This window comes from Rissa tridactyla, chromosome 4, assembly GCF_028500815.1.
Source record: "Rissa tridactyla isolate bRisTri1 chromosome 4, bRisTri1.patW.cur.20221130, whole genome shotgun sequence".
Taxonomy (NCBI): Eukaryota; Metazoa; Chordata; class Aves; order Charadriiformes; family Laridae; genus Rissa; species Rissa tridactyla.
In genome coordinates, this window is record NC_071469.1 from 33527751 (window position 1) to 33548387 (window position 20637).

Genomic DNA, 20637 nt, shown 5'->3' on the forward strand with positions numbered 1-20637 from the left:
CTATCACTTGTTTCCCTTCTTACAGCTCCTTTTAGGTAACAGCATAGCTGGCGGCAGCCTGGAGTATGACCCTTACTCAATTTGTGAGAAAGTTGCAAAAGGTGATTCGGTACCTAAACCACTACCTCCTGTATTATCTGTTATCAGTGCAGCAACTCGTCTTTTTGGAGTTATATTTTCCCATGTAGCAGAATCTCACAGGTAAAGTAGTAACTAACTGTTGGGGAATTTGGGAGGTGCTAAGAGATGGTCCCAGTGTTTGAGATTGAATACAAAAGAAAACAATTCTGAAAAAATAATGAATTGTATAGGTGGATTCTGTAAACCATCTGAATAATATAATTTGGACTAACAAATTATTAGACTTTGTGTTTAAAGTTACTCGCAACAAAAAGGCACATCCAGTAAGAGGTTACTGTCATTATAATAAATTCTGTTGACCAAGAAAAATAATGTTTTGTTTCGATAGCCTGATCAAAATAGAATTTATTTTAAGAGATACTACACAATTATTATAGTGCTTAATACATAATCACCAAATGCCTTAGAATCAAAGAGGGACAAAAGGAGTAGGAAGCTGTAGTAAAATTTAACCCTTATCCTGCCTCATTCTTTATAAAAAGTGGATGGGAAGAAACAAGTGTGTATCTTAACACAGTTCTGTAAAGGTACAAGAATGCTTGAAAGGGATCACAGACTTACCTTGATTTTGTCTGAGAGTATGTATCTTCCAGACATAGCATTTTTGTTTGTTTCATATTTATAAGCACACCGATTGCTGAAGCACAAAATTCTTCAAGATTTTTGCATGCTGTTGCTTATTCTGTGTGCTACTGGGTATTTTCTTGAATGTAGCATTAGAGCAAATCTATAATTTTTTAGTTTTATATTTTCAAAGCCGCCTGTAGTTAGACTTCAGATCATGGTCATGACAGGTGGTAATGTTTTTTTTTAATTTCTGGTAAGGGATGAGTGCTTAGCATGCAAGCCTCAAGTCTTCATGTCTTCACTGTTTAGAATACTCAAGATTTAGTGTAATCCCGAGGCAGCTGTTTGTATGTAAGCATTCCTGCCAATAAAATTGCCGCATACTTTATGATATGTTCTTCTGACTTGCATTTCCTTCCGTATTCTGTCTTCACTAACTGTTTATTTTGGTTTTTTGTGGGTTTTTTTATATTTGTCTGGGCTTTTTGCCCCTGCTTTCACCAGGTTGCTGGTTGGTTTTCTTCACCTGTTTCTCAAGACCTGAACTGGTTGCTGCACATAACTGCATTTTCCTTTTCTTTTTCTTTTCTCTCCTCCTTTCTTGATTGTAAGCCAAAACACGTACACAGTTTCTTTCAATAACATCTGTCTAGTGCAATGTAGATATGACTGATTATCTGTGAATACATATGTTATAAGGAAACAAAGGCAAAAAGTTTGTGTTTGTAGAGTGATTACCTATTCAAATATGGAATAGAAAAAAATCGTTGTAGTAGACAGATGCCAGTTGAAGGAAAATGCTCAAGAGTTAGAGATTTGTTCCACCTCTGTTTCTATAATATATATGCTTTGTTATGTGTTTTAAAATAAAATAAAAAAGCTTGACTTGTTTCCTTAAGTTTTTAATTCTGTGGTTTCTTTTCTGTTTTTGTTTAAGGCTCCAGGTGTTAGAACAGTTGTTGAATTCCATAAAGCAAACAAAAGGATCACGGCAACAAATAGTACAACTTAATGTTGTGTCAGCCTTTTCTACTTCCTTAAAGGTAAATCTCCTCTCTCCTTTTTTTCTCTCCCTCTCTGGTACTAAAACACGGCATCTGTTGGTTCAAATGTGTCTACATGGAAGTTCTTATTTTGATTAGCAGTCAAGGTAAAGATCAGTCCTGCTTTCTGTGATGATATATTTTTTTATGATGTCACACTCTTCTTAAGTGCTGAAGGGTCACAGTTTAATTTTTCCCTTTTTTTAAATGTTAAGGGTTAGGGAAACCCATTCTAGTACTTTGTCGTATCCTATCATCCATACTTGTGTCATTCAAATAGGAGAGAGATGGAAAAACTCTGTTTGTATCATTTCTGTCTATCACTGTCTCTTTCATATTTCTTACTGTAAAAAAAAAAAAAAAAAAAAAAGTAATGATTGGTAAAATAATCTCATAATTATCCTCCATTTGTTGCTTTTCCCTGATGCTTTATTTGTGTTTTCCTCTGTTCGTGTGCAGTTTTCCTTCTTCCCTTCTTAGGCTTTCTTCAAACTAAGGAAAAATGTTTTCAGAATAGGCAAAACCTTTCATTGTACAAAATTTGTATTTAATATGCAATCCAGATAACTGCTGTACCTTTTGCTCATGCTCTTTTTGCAGACTGGGATTTTTCTTTGCGTCATTATTCTGTGTTCACTGGTTTTCTTCTTGATATTGTTTCCTGAATTTTATGCTAGTGTGTTGGTTTATTTTGTCCTACTGCAATCACAGAATCACAGAATGGTAGGGGTCGGAAGGGACCTCTGGAGATTATCCAGTCCAACCCCCGTGCCAGAGTAGGGTCACCTAGAGCAGGTTGCACAGGAAATCTATCCAGTATTTCTTAAAATCAGAATGTTGATATTATTATGTTGTGCTATGATGCACACTTACCTCGAGTTGGACTTCTAACTCACAAAACAGCAAATAAAAATAGAGGAATTCCTCAGTTAAAAGGGTAAGAAAATCAGATTCCTTCTGCAGGTCTTGTAATTTTTGCATGACTGACAGAAAAACACATTCTGATTACTATACTGTCTTGCTGATTAATATACTTGATATCTATTTTTAGCACTTGGCCAACTGCAAGGGAAGTTTAGGTCCAGAAGAAGTTAGAAGGTCTGCCCTGACATTGGTAATGGGTGCCTTGGAAAGCAATAATCCACTCCTAAGATGTGCTGCTGCCGAGTGTTTGGCCAGACTGGCGCAGGTGGTTTCTGACAGTGCCTTCACTGCTGGATTAGCACAAGTCAGTTTTGACAAGTAAGTTTAAAAAAAAAAAAAAAAAAAAAAAAAAAAGGTCCGGTAAGTTACCGGTTGAGTTTATAAAAATGTTTGAGAAATCTACCTAGCCCCTATTATGATGATAATTTTTAAAAGCTGGTGTTCTCCATGAATTTGATGTCACTTCAGAAATAAATGTGAAAAAGCACTGCCTGACTTCTGCGCGTATTTCTTAGTTATGCTGATCTTTAAGAAGATTGCTGAAGTAAGCATGTAGATTTTCAAATAAATGAAATTGGCCACTGTCCTAGCAACATCATTTAATTATATTTAAAATATTTTTGCTACTTCCTTCAGATAAGAGATGATAAATGAATTTTGGAAATATAACAATGTCTAATAAAATATTTTGCTGATTATATGCGAGAAATTCTATTCGTAGATGTGCTTATTGCATAGTATCAGTCTTGGTGATTACACTAACAGCTTTCTCTCCTTATAATTAATAGGCTAAAATCTGCTAGGGACGTGGTATCAAGAACAGGTCATTCTTTGGCTCTGGGATGTCTGTATAGGTACCTAGGAGGAATAGGTTCTACTCAGCACCTGAACGCGTGTGTTGGAATCCTTTATACTTTATCTCAGGACAGCACTTCTCCTGATGTACAGGTACTTGTCACTTACCTAAAAATGTTATGTTAGAAATGAACTGGTTTATATTCTGGAGTATAAGTTTTTTCTTGTAAGAATAATGCTTCACAACCTCTTAGGCATACCTCACAGGTGATGGCAGGAGCACAAAGGCAATAAAAACTATCGACCCTGCTTGAAATCCACCTCACAGGAAAGACCTATGATGAGATATGGGAGGTTCTTATTTAATGATTGGTGAGACAGATAAGGCTAAGATATGCTGGCTTCAAAAATAGTGTCTGATGTGTTAGGAATTACTTTCACATTCACCTGGATCTTGACCTTGACTAGGTTTTTTTGTTCATGTCAGTTTTTGTCTCTGCCACGATGTTTACCTCACAGCATTTTCTTGTTGAAGGGTTATGTAGCAAATACCAGGGACTTGCAGCCTGAATGCTGTAGAACTTGGTCAGTGTTCTTCCTTGAATAAAATAAGATGTTTTGAAGACTAATTCAAATTATTTCTCTGTGGCTAAAACTATTATTGATCAGAATAGCTTGAAGAGACATTGAGTGTATTCCATGTAATTGTCTAAAACTTAGGTAAAGATGTTTTTTAAGCTGTATCTACAATATTTTTACACAGACCACTGTATGTTAACGTGAAACAGATGTGGCTATTGGTGCAAAGTAATTGAGACTAAAACAATATGTTGTTTCAGCAACTCTGTTGTAGTATTTTTTTTTACATTTCTCTTGTTCATGCACATGGAACTGCAAGAAATGTTACAAAGAGTAGAATTTGAGGAATAGTAATTACTATTAGATTAACTTCTTACTAGATTAATTTTTTTAATTAACAATGGCAATTTTAAAATGGTTCTTTCATTGCAGCCCATACAGTTCCTTGTAAAATATTCAAAATGGCTTATTAAGCATCAGGTTCTTAAAGTTTCCTTCTATAACCTCTCTGTTTGTCCCTTTGAAACCTAAAAGTGCAGCTTTTGTTACACTTAATTACTGAATTTCACTTGAGCAATCAAATTTTAAAAAGATCTTGTGTTTATTCTATCATACAGACGTGACACGATGGCTTCTCTTATTTTACAGGCATGGGCGCTGCACTCTCTGTCGCTGATAGTAGATTTAGCTGGCCCCTTGTATCATGTGCATGTGGAACCTACCTTATCTCTTGTTCTCATGTTGTTGTTGACTGTGCCTCCTGCTTATGCTGAAGTTCACCAAAGCCTTGGTCGCTGTTTAAATGCGCTTATTACCACGCTGGGCCCTGAGTTGCAAGGTATGCAATAGACAATAGCGTCAGCTTTCTTTGGTTTAGCAACAAAATTGCTAAGCGTTGTTTGAATGTGTAATTCAAATTTTATCAGCAAATAGCACGCATGCTAGGTTGGTTTTTTTTCCTCATTGTAAGACAGTATTTCACAGGCCATGAGTTTATGCAATCAAGATGTCATGACTGCTAGTTTCCCAAAACTAGTGTCTCTTTTTGACATCTTTTCCTTAGTTTGGACTGGTTCTCCAAGCCTTGCCTTAGGCTGAAAGTTCTTACATTTAGTGTGAAAACAGAATATATTCCAATTTCAAGAGTTAGGAGCCAGTCTACATCTTAGTTATGATGCAGACATTTAAAATTTGCATCTAAATCAACTTTTAGATACCTGGACACTGAAATTTCCGCAAAGCAATGTGACTGTTACTTGCTGATATCAGAGTATAGCACAGATATAAAAAGTATTCTTCCAGAGGATGGGAGTTACGGGTGGCTTGGGAAAAAGACAGGTTATGTTTTGAGGGGGGGGAAAAAAAAAGTTGATGTTTTAAAAACAAAAACCTTTTTTCTTCTGAATATAGGCAGCAGTATGACAGTTTCAGCCTTAAGAACTTCCTGTCTCCTGGGCTGTGCAGTGATGCAGGATAATCCTGACTGCCTTGTTCAGGCTCAAGCCATCTCTTGCCTTCAGCAGCTTCACATGTTTGCTCCTCGACATGTCAACTTGTCCAGCCTTGTAAGCTGCCTGTGTGTGAGTATATGTTTACTAGTCTGCATCCTTGTATTTTAAAACATTTAGTTCAGAAACACTTAAAAAATGCAAATGCGTCTTTAACATGAGGACCTGATCGTTATGTAGGGGTGAAGTGTTTCATATCCTCCTACAGGCAAGCATTCTCTCTATTTTTTCATTTTTTCCCCTCAGTTTATGCTTCCCCTTTACAAGAAGAGCACATTTCGTAGAAATCTTGGCCTTCTGACCTCTTTGCAAGTGCATTCTGCTGCGCTTATTAAGGCCAGTTGTCTGGCAGGATGTACCATCCATTACAAGTTTGTGCTGGATTTTTACCAGCTATTTTATGTTGGCCAGTATTTTAACTCTGCTGCTTTTATGTTTTAGGTGAAGGATTGATTAAAAAACAATTGCGTGTACTAATTACAGTTTTGTTTGTGTTTTGTGGGTTTTTTTATGATGGTGAAAAAAATGTAGATTTCTCTATTTTGTAATTTCTGTAGCATTAATGCTTCAGTGTACTGACTTCTTGGCAGTCAGTATAAAAATTTCTGACAGTTACATAAGTAACAGTCAAATTAGGTCTTTGGAAAAAATAAACAAAACTCTTTTTCAGCCGTATTTGACAAAGAGGTTTGGGGGGGTTGTTTTTTCCCCTAAAGTCTCTCAATCTTTGAATAGCTGCTGTTCCCAAGCACTTAGTTCTATGAAGCAAGCAAAATTTTCTGGTAGTAACTAGTCTTGGTGGGTTTTCAGGGGCTAGCGAGGTGTTTTCTTTTGGTTGTTTGGGTGTTTTTTTGGTTGTTTTTTTTACATAAGACCCTCTAGTCTCCCTGTAAATCAGAGGGAAAAAAAAAAAAACAAAAAAAAACCACACCACAAAACCCAGACAATAAAGTACGGTGGGATTTTTTTAATCTCCCTTGTCTATCTTAACACAGTTCTTATTCACATCTTCCCCTGGATTGCACTTGTATATCAATAGTAACCATATATTGATTTTTGTATAAAGTTTAGATTCCTTCCATTTATCTCTATTCGGTTTGACTAAAAACATGATTGTAGGGAAAATGGAAGGAGAAGCTCTTTCAGCCCCACATTATGTTAGGCATGGATGTACTAGCTGCAAAAGATCTGGAATTCATCCGAAGTGTTCGTTCTTTTAACATGTATCAGCTATGATTTTTTTTCTTCTCCGGGCAAAACACAGTTTTTCTTACCTTGATAAAATCACAGCAAATCATATGAGACGCTCTCTTGCACAGAGGATGTATTAAGATTTGGGATCATATGTTTAGTTCATGTACAGTCTGCCTCCATGATCTCTCTAACAGCAAGTACCTACTAATAAAGAGGATGTCGTGATAAAGTTGTCCTGTGCATACTATTGATTTTTATGTTTTTACAAATTGTCTCAAAGTACTTCATACAGTAGTTCATGAACTTTATAATAATAATTAAATTACTCAATTAAGAAGCATGTTTGATGGCTCAAGTGTGTGTGTCCGTGCACACGTGCATGTTCACCTCTACCCCAGAAACGATTGTGAGCTTCATGGGGGAGGAGTCCACCAAAGTCAGTGGCCTTACATGGATGAACTTTTCTCATTCTCATGAACTTGTTACAGAACTAGGACCAAAGTTGCTGATACTGAGAATTCAGTAGACATCAATACGTCTCTCAGGAGTGTCATAAGCAAAGAAGGTTTGAGTGTGTGCTTTGCAGGTCTGTGAGAAGATCATTGCACAAGCAGACATTTGTAAAACTCACCATCCATCCGTGTGGTTTCTGCCCACTAAATCACTGTCTCACTAGGGAAGCAGAATAAACCATTGGACTGGAGCAGAATCTGCTCTTGACTGTTCTTGGCTTGCAAAATGACCCTCAGCAAGTCATTCACCGTGAGTTTAAATTTCTGCAAGTGGAAAACAAGGTGTGACTGTCCTCCTTTGCAATGCATTTTGAAGTCTTAAGGGGAAGTAGAGTATAAAAGCTGGGCACTAGATACTGTGGATATTCACCACTACGTTCTTTATTTAAGGCAGAAAAACAGGAGAGGCAAAGAATCTGTAGTCAGATAAATGATCTTTTCCACTTCTGTCCATAGAAACATGAATTCTTACTCATAAAATCTTGAAAGCAAATGCAAAGAAATTTTATTTTATTTTATTTTATTTTATTTTATTTTATTTTATTTTATTTTATTTTATTTTATTTTATTTTATTTTATTTTATTTTATTTTATTTTATTTTATTTTTTGTAACATTTGAACCAACTCCCCCATCCACCCTTCTCCCTCAAAGTTTCTGGAAAATTTCAGTGTCTTCAAACTGCCTTTTTAAAAATCCGCAACAGACATTTTTTTTCTTTTATTTCCTCTTCCCTTTTTTCCCCCCTTTTTTCTTTTTTTCCTTTTTTCTTTTCTCTTTTTCCCTTTTTTCCTTTTTCTCTTTTTTCATTTTCTTTTTTTCATTTTCAAATAAATGTAGCATTACGCGTGCTGAGCAGCTGCAAGCTGCCTCTCCCACCTGTCTTCCCAACCCCTAGAGCTTGAGATGGTTCAGGCCCCCAGCATATTTAGAACATTCAGTTTGTGACTATGCCAGCACTAACTAAACATGACTTGGGCAGTGGAGACACAGCTTCACTGACTTGTTTTTTGTTTGGTTTGGTTTTGTGTTTTGTTTTTTTTTTTTTTTTTTTTTTTTTTTAATTGTGTCCATGTGCCTGTCATTATTGAGCTTTCCTTCTTCAGCTTCTGAAAGTATTCTTTGTCAATTGGGTCTTTTTTCACGGGGCTTTGCATCTAACAGTGTAACGCTTATCCTGCCGGTTAAATTCTTGGCTCCAGTGGAATAGAAATCATATGCTTTTAATCATGTCTAACACTAGCTCTGAAGCTAACTTATATGAGCATAGACTTCTAAAGAGCTTATCTGTGTGAGCTTGTGATGTAGTGAACACCAGTTTCCAGCTGCAAGACATTGAAGATATTTTGAAACACAATAAGTATACAATGTCAGTAACTATGCTGCGCTGTTGTCTTGGTACTGTTTAAGTACTAATTTTAGGGGCAGCTGGCTTGCAATTTAAGCGTGTTCGACATTAAATGTAAGGTAAATGAACTAAGTAAATTAGGGTTTTGGTATGTTTGAGATAAGATTCTGAATTTTAATATATGCTGAATTTACATGTAATGGTCACCATGTGTGGTTGGTATCACTGTGATATCTATATTTTGGTTTTGTCATGACTGGTTTGTCATTTGTTTTTGTGCAGGAAATCTTGTTGGATAATTCTGTGTTGGTAGGTCCCCGTGCCTTGTTAATCCTAAACTTTTGCAGTTTGCAGTGGTGTTTTTTATTTCATCTCTTATCTTTTGCTTTTAACCATTTCAATGTAATTTCTTTTAGCATGTCAAATGACATTTGATTGTCATCCTAACCAGACCCTTCCTAACTTTCTGCAGATGGCAGGCGTACATTTCATTTGTGTGCTTAGTGAAGCATAATTTTGTTTTTAACATGTTAAGCACAAAGGGAACTGTTTGTTCATTTAAGTTTGTATGTGGTGCTTGCATTTTGTGTCTGTTATTTTGTCCTGTCCCCTGCAAATGTGGGTGAATGAGAGAGATTAAAAATGTGCATCTTGCAATATTCAGTAGCCTCAATTGGATCCTCTGTTTTTTCCCTATTAAAAACGAGCACGCAATTTATGCATGTCCAACTTGCAGTAGAATGTGTAGCCTGCTTGCATAAATGTTGCATTAAAAGCCTCACTTGTTTTTAAAGTTTCAATTAAAGTATCTTGCAGACATACTTACAGAGTCAGGTTTCCTTTCTTTTAGAAGAATTATGCAGAGAACGTATCTCTGTGTGTACTAAATATGTGATTCTGAATATTGGAGATTCATGTGCATGCATAGAAATTCAGAAGAAAAAGCTTAGTTTTGTTAATGTAACAAAGCTGAAATTCTGTATCACTTACTCTTTTTGTCCTTAAGTTATTCTTTTTCACTGTATGTTAACTAATATATATTAGTCATTTGGACTAACATATATTGACCTGTTGCTGACAAACGAGGAGCATGACCTTACTGCAAGGTTTCCCTCCAGCAGACACTCAGCTCTGTCTATTTTAAGGATGGGGACAGCTAAATGTACGCAATTGCTTAGTTGCAGAGAATATTATTTTTTATGATAATCTAAGCTTAATTTAAAGGCAGCTGCATAAATATTGGTGTAGCCACCTTGCCTGGTCGTATAGCTGGTTCGTTGTATATTTAGGATCCCCTTCAGAATGTTCATAAAATTGAAAGCAAGCAAATAAAAATCAGAAAGCTCCCCTCTAGCAAAAAATCTTGAGGCTATGTCTTGGGTTTTTAAAGTGTTTTTCCTTGTTCCTCTAATAATGAATCTGTTATTGTGTATTTTTCAGTATAAAAACCAAATACTGGCCTGATGCTGTTAAAATATGGTGGTGCTATAAACTTTTTTGCTAAAAACTGGCTCAGGAGAGCTGACTTGTCTCAGTGTGATACATTCACCAGTAACTCTCACCCTTCCTCTCGCATTTTCTAAAACATGATTTAATGTAATCTGAGTACATAATATTTTTTACAATGAAATTGTAGCAGTGTTCTCTTTGCCCTTTCATATAAACTTCCTTTCATGCATGGAGTTCAAATTTACTAAAGCCTGATCGACTGTCTCACCCTTGGTTAGTTACACTGGCGTTTCTCCAGTTACATCTGAGGATGGTTTGAGTAATTTTCTCTTGTGCTGAGTTTTCAAGCCCGTTATGTATACCCTGTAGGCAAAGAATAGGGTCCATTGAGACCACAATTCAGCTGTCGTTGAAGTTAATGTGGGTCTTTCTACCGATATTGATTGGAGTTGGATCCACCCCCAAACCAGTCTTATAAGTTACCTTTGGAGAGAAAATGTTAAAAGTACTGATATGTTAAAATTGATTACAGGAGTTGCAAAACCTTTCATTTGGGGTTTAAAAAAAAAAAACAACAACAAACTGAGCAAAAATAGCATCAATTACATGCTTACTGACTTCACAGATTTGTCATAACTGCAGTTGTTCAGAAAATGACAACCTTACTGAGGTATTGCTATAAAGGTTTCTTAGTTTGTTAGACATCTTACTGTTTCTTCTTGCGTGTTTCAGGTGAATCTCTGTAGCTCATACTTATTGTTGAGACGTGCAGTGGTAGCTTGCTTACGTCAGCTTGTGCAAAGAGAAGCTGCTGAGGTATCGGAATATGCTGTTGCATTAGTTAAAGAGAGCAGAGAAGACTTTACTCCAGGTAATGTATTGAAGTTTTGAGATCAAAGAGCTTGACACATTGGTAATGAATTTTAAACACACTCTACTATGGGTGTGAAAATTTTGCTATGTTCTTGAAATCTTTAACCCAAAAAGGTTTTCTGCTTCAGTTCTTTCTATAGTACCAAAGTGTGGAAGCATCCAAACCCTTTCTTAGTGATAAAATGAAGATACTATTGCTTTTCATGTACTGTAGGTAGTAAGGGTCACTAAATGAGAAAATGCAAGTGGAGTTCCAGAGAAACCTAAGCCTATCTAGCCAGTAGCTGTTGTAGTAACTGCTTCATAGTCCTCCATTTTACATGCCTATTCATAATTTTATTTTCACACCTAAATCTCTTCTTAAATTAAAAACCTATCATTGAGGGAAGGTGTACAAAGCCTGTTGAAAAAACTTTCTGTTGACCTCTTTGGAGAGCTAGTTTCATAACTAGAAATTTTGAACTTCCTAGAATTTTTAACTTCCTAAAGGCTTAGGTTTTTTGCTAAAATGCCTGAGAATGATCCTCATGTGCCTTCCTGTGAGGGGGGCAGTGGTAATAAATTATTTCACTTTGTATTTCAATTCAAACTCATTTGGAAATTTTCAGAAAAGATAGATGATAGCCGTTTTGCAATAATGCTGATTTTTCAAATTGGTAATATTGAGCTAATGAAAATTGGTCATATTTATTTAACAAATTATTTCCGTGTGTCTGGTTTTGAGCTGCTTTGGAGAATAATTTTAACTTCCATTTCAAGTTAAAACATTGTTTTAGAATTATCTTATGAGTCAGTGTGAAGAATCAGATGGCCAAAAATAATTATTTTCAGGAGGACAGATGCTATGGTGATGGTAATGCTGTGAAATTCAGAGTAGGATTCTGGGTTTTTTTCCTGCAGTAACTTTCTTCCTGTTGTTAGTATGTTTCTTAGAAGTTCAAATTTTGTTCTGTACTCAGATGATTTGGACGTGGTATTAAAGCAATTAATACTACTATTTCCAAAGTATTTCAGAGCTAGATACCTGTTCACAAGATTCTCAGTGCAACCTTCAGTGGGGTTTCTGTGGGGTCGTTACTGCAGTTTTGTGATGTACAGCATTCAGCTCACAGACTTTGTTCTTATCAGATGTTAACATCAGAGAAATAGGCCTGGAGGGGGCATTGCTGGGCTTGCTGGACAAAGAATTGGATCAAAGATTGTGCCAAGATATCAAAGAGACTCTGACTCATATGCTTACTTCAATGGCAGTTGAAAAGCTCTCTTTTTGGCTGAAGCTTTGTAAAGATGTTCTTGCAGCCTCAGCTGGTAAGTTCTAACACACTGTATTTGAGAACACACTGAAAATAAGGCCTGCAGCAGTACAGTATGTCACTGAGGGAAAGTATTCTTGTTTCTTGAATGTTTGACATTTATTAAGTGTATCATCATCCTTCATACTGAAACATTGGACCCTTTAACTTAGTTCTTTCAGAAGGAATATGATTTTATCCCTTCTGATTGCCTTTTCCCTATCGAACAAGTTTTTGTAAACATTTTAGTATATCTTGCGTGTTCATATTCTTGTTGATTTGTAGTTGTGATTTAACCCCAGCCAGCAACCAAGCACCACACAGCCTCACTCACTTCCCCGCCACCCCTAAGTTGGGATGAGGCAGAGATTAGGAAGAGTGAGAAAACTCATGGGTTGAGATAAAAACAGTTTAAGAAGTAAAGCAAAAACTGTACATGCAAGCAAAGTGCACAAAGAATTCATTCACTGCTTCCCATCGGCAGGCAGGTGTTCAGCCATCTCCAGAAAAACAGGGCTCCCTCAGGTCTAACAGTGACTTGGGAAGACAAGCCACAACTCCGAACATCCTCCCCTTCCTTCTTCTTCCCCCGGCTTTATATGCGGCACATGACGTCACATGGTATGGGATAGCCCTTTGGTCAGTTGGGGTCAGCTGTCCCGGCAGTGTCTCCTCCCAACTTCTTGTGCCCCCCAGCCCGCTCGCTGGCAGGGTGGTGTGAGGAGCAGAAAAGGCCCCAACTCTGTGCAAGCCCTGCTCAGCGGTAGCTAAAACATCCCTGTGTTATCAACAGTTTCCAGCACAAATCCAAAACGTAGCCCCATACTAGCCACCACGAAGAAAATTAACTCTCCCCCAGCCAAAACCAGCACATGTTAACTTAATGTTAACTTATTTCTATATCAGAAATGGAAATGCAGAATACATTTGAGCTTGTGGGTCCTCTGCAAGTACCTACAAGAAAAATATTCAGACCCTCTCTTCTCTTAATAATAGGAATGATGCAGACCTGCTATATCATAGTGAAACTCCTGAGCAGATAAAATTCATTACTGTGCTGAATACTGGGGGGCGAGGGGAGATTCTTTTCTTTTATCTGCAGTGCAGGAGGAAGACTTCTTGGATTTAAATTTTTTTGATTCAGAAAAGTACTAGCTTCTAACATGTTACAGTTATTTTAAAAGAGTGTGGGTTTTTTTCTTTCACTTATTTCACTGCAGTTCTTCATTTAATTTTTGGTATTGATCTTGTCTTCCAGCAGGTAATATTAACCAAATGCAGATAGTTTTGTTACATTTTATTTTTAATTCTAGCATTTACTTTAAGACACCAAGGTTGAAGGGGGTGGTAGTGAGTTGGGGGCTAGAGACAGGCTATGAAGAGATTTTCTTATGAGTTCTTCTGTAGTTTTCATTTACAATAAGAAAGAATATTACATTTCTTCTTCTTCTCCCGTGTCCTAAATACAGATTTCAATACAGTAGCTTCACTAGATACTACTCAAGAAGAGGAAACTGCCAAAGTGGATGATGCATCTGTATTAACGTCTGACAGCGATGAGAGGTTCCATCCTTTCAGTAACCCACGATGGCCTACCAGAGTTTTTGCTGCAGAGTGTGTTTGTAAAATTATAAGCCAGTGTGAAAATGCAGGCAGCGCGCATTTTGACATAACTTTGGCTCAGGAAAGAAAACAACGTGATTCAAGAGGTATGTGTTAAGCACTGAAAGAATTTCACAGAATTCAAAGTATGCTTAAAATAAATGTTAGCTGTTTGCATCTTAATGAAGTTCATCATAAATTTGTTGTTTGTAATTGTTGAAACCTTTAATTACTCTGATTAGACGCTTATATTTATGAAGGTGTAGAGCAATTTTTATTTGCCAAAATACTGGCATATCACTGCAGTATTTATACTCGCTTTCCTGGTTATAGTACCATGGCGTACGCGTAGGAATCCATTGTTTCTGCATAAGCATTGGCAATCAGAAGTGATAGCTGGCACCAGCCTACAACATCACAGTTTGGTATCTGGGAGTATGACTAAAAACCTCCACTTTTTTTCTGTCCATAATTTGCATAATTACCAGTAGAAACACAGTGCAAATTTTCAGTACCTCTCTATGTTTGTCTGGAGATCTTTTCCCCAAAACTCTTTTTTAGAAAATCTGTTTCATACATAAAGATATTTATGCTTTATTCTAAGTACTTTTTTTTTTTTTAATTCAAATGGAAAGAAGCCCAGATTAGCTAACACAAGATGTCCAAGTAAGATTGTTGTACGTGTAAGTTGCCGTAAGTGAATCCTTGATATGTGGTAAGGTAAAGTGTAAAATATACATTTTGAAAATGTTGGGAGCAGTCTTATAAAATATATTACGTCTAAATCTAAATTTAATAAAACTATTTTCTTTTTCTAATTTCTGTTTTCTCTTCAGATGACTTCTTGGTATTGCATTTAGCTGACTTGATCCGTATGGCTTTTATGGCTGCCACAGATCACAGTGATCAACTTCGTCTTTCTGGGCTTCAGACATTGCTAATTGTTGTTCGGAAATTTGCAGCTGTTCCAGAACCGGAGTTTCCAGGTCATGTAATTCTGGAGCAATATCAAGCCAATGTAAGCACCATTGCTAATAACTTAGAAAGGTTTAGAGTTACAGTTAATCACTAAAAGAAATTTGCTCTTTGCAGCGCATAGTGCTCGAGTCAGGTTTCAGTTAGTTTGTTACTGAAACTATATTATTAACCTCTTCAGACTTAGAAAGCATCTTTTCAGTTGGCATATAATGTTTTAGCCCCAAAGTTTTAAAGTTTCAGTATTTTTCCCTCTTCTGTATTTGAATACAACAAAAAGAAAATAGATCATTGGGGGTTTTTTTGGAAAGCATGGGCTTGAACGTGTGGAAATATTGCAAGAAGTATTAGGAACAACTATCACTTAAAGCTCTGCTTAGAAGTAGCCTGTGCACACCAGAGATCACACTAGGAAATTTTGGCCAATAAATAAGCTAGAGGAGGTAAAAGCGTGGATTGTACTCGCAAGCACTATTTCAGTTAAGTCTTGGTTGACACTTCCAGAAAGAACGTCCTGATCATTTTGCATTACAGACTGCACTGTCATTAAGTATGACAGGCAGCTGTTAAGCGTCATCTGGCTCCCATTCCCCAATTTTTAGCAGGCACTGAATAAGTCAGATCACTTTCTCCCATAGAAATGGAGAGATCCTGACACTGCAGACATCCTAATCCACTTTGATCTTGCTTTTGCCGTTAGAATTCTGTGCTACTGGCACTTCTTTGTGGGAAAGTAGAAGTGCCTTGATCTAGTCTGGAACTACCAAGGGGAAAAAAATACACTATCTGTTCTTGTTGTTCAACACCATCAAGCAGGTCACAAATAGAGTTAATAATTCTCCTTTTAACCTTTACTACCCTTAAAGTGTTTCTGGTAATGCTACGCATAGATCTTCTCATCAGCTGTTTCATAGAAGTTGAAGAGGTGTGAAACAGTTTAAATATCTAGTCCTGTTAATTTTTTTTCCATAACACTAAACAGAAATAAATGGATATAGATTTTCCAGACCTAAGTAATGGTTTCCTGAAATCTTGTTCAGAAGTTCCTTAAACAAAGTCTGAGCTTTAGAGGGTCTTAAGAAACTGTCATTAATTCTCATTAAAAACAATTTCTTTTCACTTATTTTCCCAAACTTGTATTTGTAGTACTTGTGCTACACTTTGTACTTTAATCCCAAAGGGCATCAGACTTAAGTCTGAGGTTTTGGGTATCAGCTAGAGCAGCAAGGGAAATTTTCATTACCATTAGTGAAATAGCTTTCAACAATGAGAACAGGTGAAATCTCTGCAACCTGGTAAGCATGTTTGTGTGTTCTTTATTAGGCAAATGGGGTTTGTTTTCTCCCCTTGTTTCACTTTGCAAAGTTAACCAACTTCAGCTGTTTGTTTCCTTAAATCTGTATTCTTTCTGAGTAAGGAAATGTCACTCATTAGGTGTCTTGCAAGTCTTTCATGGTTTGGAACATTGTTTTTTCTTTTGAGGGCTACTCATCAAGTCAAGAGTTCAGGAAGGAAGAGGTTTCTGTTTCAATTTTAGACTGTGCAAAAAATAGAATCAACTTTGAAGACCCTTCTCAAAGAGAACCATGTCTTCAGTGTAAGCAAAACAAAACAATAGAAGTACGTCTCCCTGCTTTTTAACCTCACTGAAACAGTCTGTGGAAAAATGAAAAGGAAACTGTGCTTTATAAAGGAAAACTGCAACAAAGCCTGCTTATGAAAAGTAATTATTTAGTTAATTGCTCGCTATGTATTAAATGTATTGACTTCTCTTCAGGTTGGAGCAGCACTTAGGCCTGCCTTTGCTCCCGAAACTCCTCCTGATGTCACAGCAAAAGCATGTCAGGCAAGTGTTGAAAGTCAGAAGTTTTAAGCAATAGAGCCTCTGAAATTTTCATTTTGCTTGATACGTCACACAAGAAAAAGGAAATAAATCATCTACCCTCAAATCCTCAGCGCACACAAAATAGGGTCACCCATGTTACCTCTATGTTGTAACAACCCAAAGACTTTATGCACTTGAAAATCTTTTGAGAAACTTTGTAACAGTTGATACTTTGGCTGTTATTTATGACATCTTTCTAATGTTTTTGGCTTTCCTTACTTATGTATACTAAACTATACTGAAATGTCATTTAACATTTATTGTTAACTGAAAGTAACTGTATCTCAGTAAAAATTAAATCTGGTTTTCGTAATTTTACAGATGGAAAAAAGAGTATTCGGTGGCGTTTGGCTCTTGTTTCTCACTATTTCTGTTTTACAACATTAGGTGTGCAGTGCCTGGATAGCAAGTGGTGTAGTAAGTGATCTTAATGACCTTCGAAGGGTTCACCAGTTGCTAGTGTCCTCTTTGGTCAAAGTGCAGGCTGGGAAAGAAGCACAAAGTCAACAGTATAATGAAAGCACCTCAACTATGGAGATACTGGCTGTGCTTAAGGCTTGGGCAGAGGTTAGTGTAAAGCTCTGAAATTACAGTCTTGATAACCAATAGGTGACTTAGAACCTTTCAGACTGAATGGTTTCAGGAATTTCTTACAGGCGTCATTAAGTTGAAAGGATCAGTTGTTGGTCCTTTGTTTTGCTTTGATACTTCTAAACAGTATATGAACTTTATAAACTTGACAAAAGCACTACTAGTTAAATGGTTTGTATTATGTTATACGATAAGAAATATGTCTAGTACTTAAGAAACATGGATTCCTTAACGTGTTCTAATATTTCAATACTCATTTTAAATTGGCATGGTGTAATTGGCTATGGTGATGGTCCACCGAATGTACCATTTTAAATAGGTGTACTTTTTCTTATTCTCTATTGGCATTTAATTTCCTACAGGTAGTTCTTGTAAGTTAACAACGTCCATTCGGTACTGCACTGCATAGGCTGTTTTAATACATGTAAGTGCAAGGTTAGATATTTAAAAATCAACAATGTGAACAATGTACGTAATCTCTAGAAGATGTGTCTTAGCACTGAGAATGACCTTGGATGCTCATGGCTAACAACCAGCTAAATATGAGCATGTTATGTAGTTAATATGACAATTCTGCGTACAACCAGGGAGCTATTTTGAAGGAGAAAGCAGGCAATAGATAGCTTTTATGTGAACATTTGTAGAAAAACATACCAGCCTCTGATGTCCATACTTGAGAGAGGATATTGGCAAAATAGGAAAGCCATTGGAGAAAAGCTAGCAATCAGGAATAAAAATCTTGAAAACATGCTTACACAGAGAGAGTTAAGTAGATCACTTTATTTCATCTACTCAGGAAAAGATGAGGTGCTGTGATCAATTTGAAATTATTACATGGCGAAAAGGTTTTTAATGGCATATAACAGTAACCTATCACTGGTCAGTAGCTGAGACAAAATTCAGAATGGGTGTGAGGCTCAGCTGTAAGAAGTGAAGATTTGTAGATTGTTCCAGCCTATAATTAAGATCACTAGAAGTCTTCAAAGCAAACTCTGTATACTGGATCCTTTAAAGGAATTCCCCCATCCTATTGCAGGGAGTGAGAGAGGGGCTTGGTGGGTGCTTAGTTGCTGGCCTGGGTGAACCCACTACAATTAGCAATCTTGAAAAAGATACAGAAATCATAATTGCCGGAGATGGATACTCATAAAAGCTAACTTTAGATTAGTTGAACTGGTCTCCTATGCCTCCTTTGTAGTTGAGAAGAGCTTCCCTTCAGGGGCATTTCAGAGAGGGCTGCTGCTCTGAAACATTCTCAAGCCTATCTTTTTTGATAACTAGAGGGGCATTTAGGGAAATTTGACTTTTTCACATTGAAGTTAGCCTGTTGATGGTAATGCCCAAAGTCTGCAAATGATGTAAGACTGTACTCTTCATTTTTTACTGCTAACACAGCGTAATACATAGTTTTGAGAAGTTGGTTGCAAGTGCAATATGTCATGTCAGTTAAAAGAAGATTTAGGAATTGTTTGACTGTGGCTTCAGGATCATGATTATAGGTACATTATTTGGTAATAAGTTCTTCAGTCTTGTAGCTATAACTATAACAGGGTTTGATGATTGGAAGCTGAAGCTGGACGAGCAATATATTAATTTTTAAGAACAGGGAAATTAACTGCAGCTATGTTTAGGAATTTTAGTAGGTTTCCCTTTATTGGGACTCTTGCATCAAGATTAGCTGGGGGAGTGGCTTCAGAAGGTTTAGAAGAGAAGCACTTGTTCACCCACGCCTACTGGACTTGAAGCAGGAATAGAGTCTAGGAAACCTCATGCCCATTCAATAGGCAGTCATGCTAGTGATCACAGTAGATTTCCAAATGTTAATATTTGTAAATCTCTCTCCCAATATATAAACAGGTTTACATAGTTGCAGTTGAAAAGCAGAAAAATCAAAGTGATGCACACATTCACTGTTTAAAAACTGCAAACTCTGCAGAAGAAAGCTACAGAGATGTAACATCTTCAGCCAGTGGACTTCTGGATTTAGTACAGACGGATCTTGGAACGCTAAGCAAGCTCTGGCTTGCTGCACTTCAGGATTTTGCTCTCTTAACTTTGCCTTCAGAATATGCATCGCAACTACCTGCTGAAGGTAAGAAGGCAAATCAATTGTATTTTCATAGGTCGCTTGTAAGTACACATCATTAATGTGCTAGCTGATGTGTTAAGATCACAGTAAGATTAAATTGTATAGAGAATATACATACTTGTGTACGTATCTAAAGATAAAGACTGCTGTTGAGAACAGAGGTTTGTTTGGTATTGTTTGTTGGGTAATTTTATGTTTGAAAGAAGAAAAAGGTAATTGTATTGGATTCTATCCAAATAAATCTAAATGAGTGCCCTCATTAGTCTGAATTTTAATATTGCGCATTTAAAAAAAAAAGTCATACATAAAATAAGATAAATATAATTTCAATAAAAAGAAGAATCCTCTTATATAAGAATGAGAAAATATGGTAGTTGAAAATAAATGACATCCTTAAAACTGTGACTTCTGTTCTTGTAGGTGGTACGTTTTATACAGCAGAGACAATTGAAAATGCCAGACCTCACTACTACAACTCCTGGGCACTGATACTTTATGCGACAGCATTATGGCTTACTAGCACAGGTTTCATCGTTGTTGATCCAGATGAAGGAGTTAATAATCTCTCTAGACCTGTCACCCCAACTACAATGTGTCAAGATTCTTCTACCAGGCCCTTGGTGAAATCTCCTGAGGATGTGAATACTGACAGATTTCATCTTATCTTGGGTTAGTGAGTGCATAATCTGTCTAGATGCTGTAACCCAAAATGTATTTTTAAATAGATAAAAATGTTAGCAAACATTTAATTATTTGTATTTAACTGCATTGTTGAATATTGCATCTCTCTGAAAAATATACAGTCAGAAGAATTTTAAGTCCTAGTGAGAAAACTGTAGAGCGTTTTCTCAAATGTGGTAGAAAAAACGTGCAGTGTGAGCTAAGTCAGACCTAAGCAAGTACTTACTGCTCTGCTCATAAACATGTAAGTTCAAGCGTGGACTTTATCTTGCTTGTAGCACTACCATTACGGAGTATATGGTTTAACATCACTAAAGTACAGTTTTACATGGCAGAATAGTGTGAGGGTTGGAATAGGCCTGTGGAGGTCATCTTGTCCAACACCTATTGCTCAAGCACGGCCACCTAAAGCCAGTTCCCCAGGACTGTGTCCGAGATGGCTTTTGAATATCTCCAAGGATGGAGACTCCACAACCTCTCTGGGCAACCTGTGCCAGTGCTTGGTCATCCTCACATTAAAAAAGTGTTTCCATAAGTTCACATAAAGCTCTCTTTAAGCCTTTGTTACTGCAGAGGCTAATTAGGCAGTT

The 20637-nt window shown here is 36.7% G+C and overlaps 1 protein-coding gene across 9 annotated transcripts in view; it reads left to right on the forward strand.

Annotated features, from left to right (window-relative positions):
- HEATR5A (HEAT repeat containing 5A) overlaps nucleotides 1-20637 on the forward strand; it is a 68671-nt gene that overhangs the window by 37581 nt on the left and 10453 nt on the right. For 5 of the 9 annotated variants that reach the window (XR_008466161.1, XM_054199932.1, XM_054199933.1 and 2 more), the window contains 15 exons: nucleotides 26-201; nucleotides 1646-1751; nucleotides 2803-2993; nucleotides 3464-3623; nucleotides 4698-4887; nucleotides 5460-5629; nucleotides 8893-8919; nucleotides 10792-10930; nucleotides 12061-12240; nucleotides 13694-13933; nucleotides 14663-14844; nucleotides 16579-16647; nucleotides 17074-17253; nucleotides 19135-19369; nucleotides 19787-20035. Coding sequence is in view for 8 of the 9 variants with exons in the window: in XM_054199932.1 (XP_054055907.1) it covers nucleotides 26-201; nucleotides 1646-1751; nucleotides 2803-2993; nucleotides 3464-3623; nucleotides 4698-4887; nucleotides 5460-5629; nucleotides 8893-8919; nucleotides 10792-10930; nucleotides 12061-12240; nucleotides 13694-13933; nucleotides 14663-14844; nucleotides 16579-16647; nucleotides 17074-17253; nucleotides 19135-19369; nucleotides 19787-20035 (2494 nt within the window). In the remaining variant the exon portion in view is untranslated. The remainder of the gene's footprint in view (nucleotides 1-25; nucleotides 202-1645; nucleotides 1752-2802; nucleotides 2994-3463; nucleotides 3624-4697; nucleotides 4888-5459; nucleotides 5630-8892; nucleotides 8920-10791; nucleotides 10931-12060; nucleotides 12241-13693; nucleotides 13934-14662; nucleotides 14845-16578; nucleotides 16648-17073; nucleotides 17254-19134; nucleotides 19370-19786; nucleotides 20036-20637) is intronic. The other 4 variants (XM_054199935.1, XM_054199940.1, XM_054199934.1 and 1 more) reach the window with 3 other exon arrangements.